The following is a 9648-nucleotide window of genomic DNA, read 5'->3' as shown; positions in this document are numbered from 1 at the left end:
AATACAGAAGGGCTATCCAAACTTTACGGCAGACGAGTTATCGTAAGGCCAAACTGCGCAGCAGACAAAAGGACCACGCATCACGTGACTCGGTCACCATTTTACATGTAGCCGGCGCCGAGGGTAAAGAGCAGGTGCCATCCGCGCTGATTCATTGTCAGGTTCAGCGTTATTTGCCACCTGTCAGATTCTGAAATCTAGAGGGTCACGGCAAGTTCACGCCTGGATGAGTCTTCATTGTCTTCTTTTTCTTCTTCCCATTTGGGAGATCACAACTCTGCCTTTGTTCAAGTGCTTGCTCCTTCTAAGTGAATGTTAAGCATGTATGAAAGACGGGGTATTTTCTTTTGCCCAACAGTGAGCAGACGAAACGCTCTCTTCTGGAACTCATATGCAGCGTTGCTGAGCAGCTGGTTACCTTGAAGAATGTAAGTCGCTTTTGAGGTTGATGAATTCACCATCTTTAATGTGACACTAAAGTGAAGTACTGAATCAGTTTAGACTGGTAGAGCACTCTTTGAAAACTATATTTTTTCATTTCGTAGTACGAGGTTAAATAATTAAAAGAAAAATTAAGATCAGAGTTTCATTTTGTAAAATCTTGCTGGTGTGTCACTGTGAGATCAGGCATTTCAAATTTTTTTTTGCATTTGGGCCATTCTTGGACAGTCAAATCACAGTCTTTGGCTCTCTTAAATTTCAATGCAGCCTCTCTGCGCAATTAAAAAGAAAATTAACTAGGCCCTAGGAGACCCTTCAAAATCCGTAATGCAGGAACTTCAAGTCAGCGTTCACACTAGTCTGCGTTTTCATGCCTTTTCTGCCGTAACTCCCTCACCTTTGACGGTAACCACGCGCCTGCCACCGCCAGCTAAGCCTGCTCCCTGAAGTTTCGTTTTCTGCCGTTTTCGGGAAGTGAGCGTTGGCCGGCGTGGGCAGTTTCATTGGCCGGACTGGGCCTCCGCCACAGCTTACCTCTGCGCCGCAACCACAGCAATCAAGGTCAACACGTGACCAGAAAATGGAGGAAGCAGAAAGGAGAAGGGTTCACGGACATTTTATGCATGTGGCTGAGACTGAGGCACATACACGCGTGTTCTGGTGCGCCGCAGGAATGGCGACCGTGCCATTTGAGAGGGTAAAGTTTTCGCCACATTTTTTTTTTTCTTTCGTCACGCGTTCAGAGGTCTCTCCTAAGCTTTTCCTCTTGACGGGGTCAGAGCAATGCTGGTCGGAGGCGCCGCCGCGCGATTTGGCGCACTGCTTAACCGTCGCAAATGCTTTTGCATTCGAATTGCCGGTCGTTTTCACTGATTGGAATACACATAACTTTGACGGGACCACAGCGTCAGTTCGAATGAACCGTAATTATGAATTAAGTGTGTCCAAATTAACGAGAGTCAACTGTACTGTCAAATAACGCAAGCACTATAGAAAGCTTCGCCTACATTGATTCCCAAAGTGCGTGGCACCTGCATATTTTTGGTATTGCATAAGAGTAACGTGCTAATGCTACACCTCAAATTATTTTTCTGTTTAATTATTTAATGTCTCGTATAATATTTCGTTACTGCTGAAGATCACTTCATTTATTCTCGTTAGGTGCTTTTCTTTCTTGTTTTGTTTGATGTACCGTTGTTGCTCCGGCATTGCAGCAGGACCTCTGGCAGCATCCAATTGTGCTACGATGGATCCTACAACTGCTCGAACTGTCAGAGCCGACTGAGGACCTGTCCAGGAGGCTTATGGCTAGCGGTGCCATGTCTGCTCTTGCACAAGTTGTTGTTTCAGCATACCAGTCTGGTAAGGGCCATGGGGATGCCTTGTGCTTTCTTCATTGTTGTTTCATGCGATCAATTTATGCACCTGTTCTGTAGGGAAGTGCTTTGTCTCAAGTAGTAGCAGCATCATTATGTGTGAAAAGAAATGCAGTATGAACTGCTTATAATGTAAGCTGCCCGAGTCACAAATATCTGCACTATAAGCGCTACTGCACTACACCAAGCTTTTGTTATCGGCAGCATCAGCCACTTGCTGTGGCAGGCGATAACACTGAATAGAATCCAAGGGATAAAATCCTTGCGTAATGTTTTTCAGCACTCTGCCATTGAGACTAAGACTAGCTCAGTGTGTGACGGAAGTGTTAGGGCCTTGTTGCAACTCTGACAACTACATTAAAAGCTTTCTTAAATAAAAGTTTTACTTCTTGTTTTTTTTAGGTGGTTCCATTGTGTCGTTCTGGTGGGCACTTGTCAACTTCCTTCAGGACGATGAGTCTGGCGTGAGGGACGGTGGTGTGAAGGCTGTCACCAAGCTTGTCACGCTGCTGAGTAAGACACTTTTCACATCTAATTTCTCGGCAGACTTGCTCGTCTGTTGTCTCCTGCGCTCAAATTCCAGTTTTGTGTATTTGTAGTAGAGTGCTCACATACCTTGGATATGCTTATGACGAAAAAAGTTCCTGTGTAGTTGGTGTTCTTACATATTGTGAAACACAATGTACATTCAACTGCAAGTGTTCATGGAATGTGAGACCTGAGAAAACATTTAAATTCAATGCAGTTTGTGACCATAGCCAGTAAAACTGTACTCTATGTTCGCATATACAGTACAGTCACATATTGATGATTCAAATTCGAAGAGGCCCGAAAACTTGCTTGAATTGAATTAAATTTGAATTAAAGGGAGCTCACTGAATGGATGACTTAATTGCAGCACTGCATTAGGCGGAGCATGTGCCCTGAGCTAACACGAGTGATGTGTTCTGGAAGTCTGGCTTCACGGCAGCACGTTAGGCAAAATTTTCGCTACTGTGAAGCCGCATCTCAAGGCAAAATTCATATATAATCCACACCCCAACTTTACTGTTTACTTTTTCTAATTATTGGGGCAGGTTATACGTGCCAAAATACGGTACTTGCAATAAAGTCGGAAGCGCCCCTGCATGAGTTGGTGCGTTGCTGAGAGCATGATTGGCAGTGCAGTATATTTGAATTAATCGTTGAAAATGCTTATGCATTTGAATTACCGGGAATTTTAACATATTGAAATACACCAAAATATGACAGGACCACAGCATCAGTTAAATTATATCGGAAGTTTGAATTAAACTGGTTCGAATTAATGAGAATATACTGTACTAGTACAGGCTGGAACCAACCTGCATTATGAGGCTGCAGAGATATTCAGCTCTTTCTCAAATCCCACGGTCTAGAAACTTTTGTGATTGACTGTAGCTGTTCGATTTTATGACCACTAATAGCTAGACAAATAGAGCACTGTGTACATAAATGAAGTCTGTGCAGAACACAGGATAGCATACATGCAGAATGTACTCACCACTGTAGCTTAGCAGCTATGGCGTTGCGCTGCTAAGCTCGAAGTAGTGGGTTCGATGGGGGTGGAATGCAGAAATGCTTGTGTACAGTGCATTGGAGTGCACGTTAAAAAACCCCAAGGGGTGAAAGTTTACTTGCGTGCCTGCAGAAGGAATGCCAGTTATTGCGGAATGCCAGGGACATATGCACAATGCCAGTGATTGACGTGGGACACAGAAGGAGGAAAAAAAATAACACCGACGGTTAGATACTCCCTAATGCAAAATTTGAGAGCAGCTCTGTACGTGGGTTCATTGCGCGATATATTGACTGGCGTGGACAATCTGTCCCATGCGGCACATTGCAAACGAAGCGAAGTGTAGCGCGACTGCCTCGCTAATCTGGAGATCGCGAGAGCCAGCGCGTGGGTGACGCGTGGCCATGATTCACAGCAGCCGCCATAGACAGACCTCCCACACGACGCGCGCTACACTGGCGTCATATCGTAGCAATCGTCACCGCAAAGCCCGTCTTGTGCAACACTACTACACTTTTCTTCTCACGTTTTCGCCATATCCTTCTCGTCCGCTTTCCTCCTCACGCTCTCTTCACTATTGACGTCTTTTATCTCCCGCTGCGCTTCGCGTTCGCTTTCTTCCTTCACTGTGCTTTTTCGCTCGGTTACAAGGGACAACGCCGACACTCGTTGCAGGAATGAGCGCCTCCTAGGAGCTGCACTCTAAAATGTTGCCGCAGCAGTTATGGGAACACAAATATTTGACAGCAATTTTGCCTTGGGTTCGATTGCAAGTTGACATAATGGGGACCATGGACGTCTTGTTTTGCTGGCCATGATGGCAGTCTGCTGCTGAGAATGAAGTCTCAGGTTCAATTTCTGTCCGCACCAGACACATTCCAATGTGAGTGAAATGCAAGAACACTTGCATATTATGCTTTGGGTGCGCACTATAAAACCCTGGGTGGTCAAAATCCGGAGCCTTCTCTTATCATTGCTGCGGTTCTCATAAGCCATGTACAGTGGAACCTGGTTGATACGATTCTGCATAATACGTTTTTCGGGATAATATGTTTCTTTTTCGTTTCCTGATAATACGATTTGGTTGGATAAAACATTGGATGATGTGATTTTCGGACGATACGCTTTATTTTCCGGTTCCCGTGAAGATCGTATCAATGAGATTCCACCGTAGTGGCTTTGGATCATAAGACACTATAACCTTTTGCGATCATGTGTCAGGGCTTTCTTAAAGTGCAAAAATATAGGTTCCAGTCAGATGTTAAAAAGCGTCAAACACGGTTTCTGCCCTTATCATTGATAATTGCACTTAACACCGCCTGTGTATGAGGGCGGCACTATTTTAGCGGCACTCTTGAAGGAATTGGTGTGCGCTTTTTATGGTGAAGCACCAAGACGATGGCAACGCCTTCGTGTGTGTTTTACAAAAATAACTCGCGTGAGTTTGGTGAATCTGAAGTATTCTGCCTTCGCATGAGCAGCAAGCATCCTCAGATTAAAATACTGAAGAAAAATTTGGTGATGAGGACCTTAGAGAAAACTGTTCTTGTGGTGATTACCCAAAATGCAGTGCTGGCTGGAGGCTGTACAAGAGCCTCAGCAATAAAAAAAGAAAGCTTCTGAAGTAAACCATGTTTGTTCGCACAAGCTCTCTCTGCATGGCATCCATAACGCACAAAATAGTTCTTAACAGGAATGACCTCAATATAGGCAAATCCTCATGACTGCAAAGGGTTAGTCAAATTCAATTTCTACCTCAACTTTCACCCTGTTTGTCTTATGCTGACAGTAACTCCAAGTATAGTGCCTATGCAATATTTTTTGAAAAGGCATCATTTATGCAAGCTATACTGTAAAAAAAAATTATGTGAAATGATACTAGCCATTGCAGGTGTAGTCTTCAAGATGAGAACATCATTTACTGCAAGGACAGAAAATTTATGAAGGAACTTTTTGGGTGTTCTTTTGGTTGGCATCTTGTGACCTTTTCTCCTTGCTTGCAGATGAGCCAGGGCTTCCTGCCAGCTCACTTTTGGAGAAGACCCCGCTTCATCTGGCCCTGTGCCTTTTTTCATGTCTCTGCGAGCCAGCTCTTGCTGTGCCCAGTCTGGTCAGCTGGATGCTGGCTAGCCAGATGCCGGCTGTGGACGCTGAGGTATGTGTGCATTTTACGGCGAAGCTGTTAGCCTCTAGTTGGTTGGGATTTTTTGTGTCGCACAACCTTTGCTCACCCAAAAATGTGGGCCGATCCCAGAGAAAGTGCAAAGAAGTGGGAGTGCACAGTGTGCTGTCTCTCCAAGAGGCATCACATGACATCATCACTTAACGAAGACGTCATCAGGCGATATCGTCACATGACGGTGCCGTTATCGTGTAATGTAACGTTTAATCTGATGACGTCATCACGCGACTTTTGGTGTGATGTCATAACATGACATTTGAGGTGATGACATAATCACGTTTCATCATCATAAGCCGATCCCAGAGACAGTGCAAAGAAGCGGGAAGTGCAGTGCTGCTTTTCCAAGAGGCGTCACATGGCGTCATTAGGTGACTTGACCAAGTCACCTGTGAGCCATCCTCTTCTCACGACTCTCTGTCGTGAGAGGAGGATGGCAGTTGCTTTTCAAGGTGAGGCTCGTACTGCTGGAGACAACACACATGAGTTGAATCGGCCTATAAGTAAATGTTACTGCAGATGTGCTGGTTAACAAGTCCGTCATCGGAGAAATTACACAATGAAACAACAAATGCCACCTAAGTATCGGCACATATCTGCTCTACTCTCTACTATGCACCATTAAGTGCATCATCCCTTTATTCAAGCGAATGAAGCTTCAGCTATTCACTTACATCGACAGTCGTGGTGAGGTGAGCATTTTTTACTCGAAGTAAAAAGGAACAGTAATTGCTCAAGGATAAAAAAAAAACCAGGTGGGTTCATTACTCTGGTGGGTTTACTATGCAAGTAAATACAGTGGCACTTTGAAAAGTATGAGCCAGCAGGAAGGAAAAATAAAATGAGAGTATATGTCGTCGCCATCACATGCCCATCTGCATTTCTTGATGCAGTGATCACTCATATCCAAAGGCCTGTACTGATTTTTATCTGTCAAATATGTAACCCCACCCCTTATGTAATACTCCCTGAAAGGGGTTCTTAAAAAAAAAATAAAGTGAAGTGAAGTGTACGTTCCATGAGACATACAATCTTGTATTTGTTTTATTAGTAGTAGTTATTATAGACCATTGGTTATCAGCAAAGCGTGTCAAGACTACAGTAGAGCCCTGCTGATATGCTTTTCAAGGTACCATGGAAAAGATCCTTGCCAGTTGGGAAGACATAACAGCAAGGAAGGCCCCAAATTGCCACTGCAACGTCAGGAACAGCTCTAAATGGATATGAATACAGTTATTAGATGTCTCAGCGCTTATACTCTGACCGAAGATGGTGTGTGCATGTGTATAATTAAGGGACGCACACTGTGTTCTGTGACAGTCGCCTCTTTTAAATCTTGATATGCTTCACTGCAAAACATAGCAGTATTGCCACCAAGCTAACTTAACTGGCAAAAACTGCAATGGTGCCAAGACACACTTATCAGGACTGAAGATCACATGCTTTCAGCATTTTGGGGCGAAGCCACAGGCGGGGCCACAGGCGGGGCTTGACAGGCTTAATTGCGAGTATACATTTAGTCTTGTCTTTGCAACAGTGTAAGAGCAAATTTGTCTCTGCACTGAAAAATTTATGTGACGACCACGTTGAAATGCAACGTAAGGTGCAGGAACATACAGGATGGTGCCGTATTAAATGTGAACCTAATACATAGGAGTCAATAAGCTTTAGGTCGGAACTGCGAAAATGCAACATAGCAGCCAGGAAAATGCAACAGCAAGCAATTTGCCAACAGGTTCCATTGTATGTCTAATGCTTTCTGTGTCCCTTATGCAAGTAAAGCGAACAGTGCAATATGAATAGGCAAAGTGTGTAGTCGTTCGCTCTGCATCAAGAAATTCAAAAGGTTTTCTACTGTTTTCTTGATATTGTTGCGGCGCAACCAAGAGTGGCGCCAAAGTCGGAAGAAGACGATTTGACGTGTCGAGGTGAAATCGGTCTCGACAGCCATCTTGTTTGTACATCGTTGCTTCTCTTGTAAATATTGTAAATACACCTTTATATGTGACTTACACAACATAAAAAATTGGTGGAGGGGCAGGGTATCGATCTCCGGGTTTTACAAGTGGGTATATAAGCCTAGCAAAAATATTTCAATGTGCAGACTTGAAGCACATGTTATGCTCTCATGCTGTGCTTTTTCATATTTGTCTGTGAGCTTAGGATAGTCTTCATCTGCTCATGGTAACCTTCAACAGTCTTTCCTTGGAATTATCTTGTATTCTGTAGTTCTGCAGCGTACTTGCCAGCGTTTTTTATAGGTATCCACATGCCAACTTGCGGAGATATTCACTGCACGTAATGTTTTTCCATCTTTCAGAATGATGAACAACCATTTGACAAAGGGGAATTGAACACCTTTGCTGAGGAAGTTTTCCTGACCGACATCTGTGCCGACCTGTTGTCTAGTGCAACATGCGAGTTGGCCACAACCACGGTGTTTGCTTCTACGGACTTCTTTGATGTATGCTTTGAAGAAGAGGAAATGGGACCAATCATGTTGAGCATTGATGATCTGTATCGGTACAGCATTCGCAACATCCACCGGGATGGATCTGAGGCTGTCGGTAACTGGGCAGCGTTGCTCTTGAACCGCCACGTAGATCCTGTGTTGATTCGTGTCTACCAAAACGTCCGTGTGGCTGTTGCTTTGAAAAGTAGGGTCAGTAAGGAGGAAGTTGATGGTTCCTCACAAGTTGTGTCGAGCGTCCTGACTGCCTTTAAAGCAAGCGGAAGCCGAACTCTGTTTATCTCCAAGATTGTTGAACAACTGAGGTGCCTACTAGAAAAATAATGTGCTTAGATTGTGTGAAATGTCTTCTGGACATTGGTTGACCATTGTCTTGGCACTGACCAACCAGGGTCGTGTCAACAGCTTTGGCTTGTGTTTTGCAAGATTCTGTTGTGTGTTCAGAACCTTGCAATTCTCAAGATCGGCTGGTAAATTATTAGTTGCTTTCGGCGCTCGACTGAATCTGGAAACAGTGTAAGCACTTTGTGTACGTCACCCGGACACTTTCCTTCCGTTTTCACCTTTCCTTGTGCAATGCCTATTGGTACATAATTGGAAGGAGCGGCTTTCACGTTGCTTGTGGTAGCTTCTGCAGAGGATGTGTTCTTTTATGGCCTGTTGAAGTTGTATACCAAAGAGTTCACTTATTGAATTTGGTTGAAGTTGGAAGAAAGTTTTGTGCTCAAACATCTGACACTAAATGGTTTAATGCTGCGGTTCTTTATTGGATGTACCAAAAGCTGATGTTCTTTGGAAGAAGTGTTTACAAAGGACAGGAATTTGAAGAGCAAAATCAGCTGCTACCAGTGTTCTCTATTTATTGCTCACATCATTACTTCAAATAAATTCACTTGCACTAGGACATTTGGCCTAGTTTATTTCTAATCTTCAAAATTTTTTATGAGCTTCTGACTGTGGTATTACCGGCTTCTAGTCCGTTACCCTACGGTGACACAAAACTTTTCTTTGACATCTGTAGGGCAGACGACAGGTTTATAAGCATAAAAGGCCCATATTGGACATGCACAGGTTTTGCACCTTTGACACTGAACAAAGCTACCGAGTTTTTTTGGTGAAGAAACAGTTTGCAAGTACCAAATGTTTCTGTACCATGTCTGAAGTACTGCATTCTCATCGAACAATGAGCAGTTACTACCCATGGATTGGGTTGGATCTTCACGAACCATTTTAGAACGGATTTAACAGAAGTATTGCTTGCTGTTACATTTTAGCAGGAAGCAAAATAGCTTCACTGTCCACCATACGTGCTGTTTTTTAAGAAAAGCTGCAGTGCTGGGTGTTGCTGCCGCCAATTTTGACCATTCTCTTGAGAACTGTTTGTGCATGGCAGTTGACACGTGCACATTTGTGATGAAATACATACTTTTTAGAAAAACAGAATCAACCTTGTCTTTTTGCTACTTCTAGTGTCCCTTCTTGTGAATCTGTGTACAGTCAACCGCAAAAGTTCACAGAACACACGATCTGTAAATATGTTGAATTTCTGAGCAGTGTGTGACCATAGGCCGGTAAAACTGTACTGCCCTATGTTTGCATATACCGGGTGTTCAATATTAAGCTTTATGGAATTTTTGAAAATCAC

General features: G+C 43.7%; 1 protein-coding gene across 1 annotated transcript; it reads left to right on the top strand.

The window, feature by feature from the left end:
* The first annotated feature begins 337 nt into the window (after positions 1–337).
* LOC125940008 (uncharacterized) lies at positions 338–9465 on the top strand. Its single transcript, XM_049655667.1, has 5 exons — positions 338–428; positions 1659–1803; positions 2220–2330; positions 5358–5509; positions 7854–9465. The coding sequence occupies exons 2-5, from the start codon at positions 1746–1748 to the stop codon at positions 8325–8327; spliced, it is 795 nt and encodes a 264-aa protein (XP_049511624.1). The 5' UTR covers positions 338–428; positions 1659–1745; the 3' UTR covers positions 8328–9465.
* Positions 9466–9648: the final 183 nt, after the last annotated feature.

The sequence above is a fragment of the Dermacentor silvarum genome, chromosome 9 (assembly GCF_013339745.2).
Source record: "Dermacentor silvarum isolate Dsil-2018 chromosome 9, BIME_Dsil_1.4, whole genome shotgun sequence".
In the NCBI taxonomy this organism is placed as follows: Eukaryota; Metazoa; Arthropoda; class Arachnida; order Ixodida; family Ixodidae; genus Dermacentor; species Dermacentor silvarum.
Note: the sequence above shows the minus strand (reverse complement) of the source record. Positions and strands in the feature narration are given on the sequence as shown.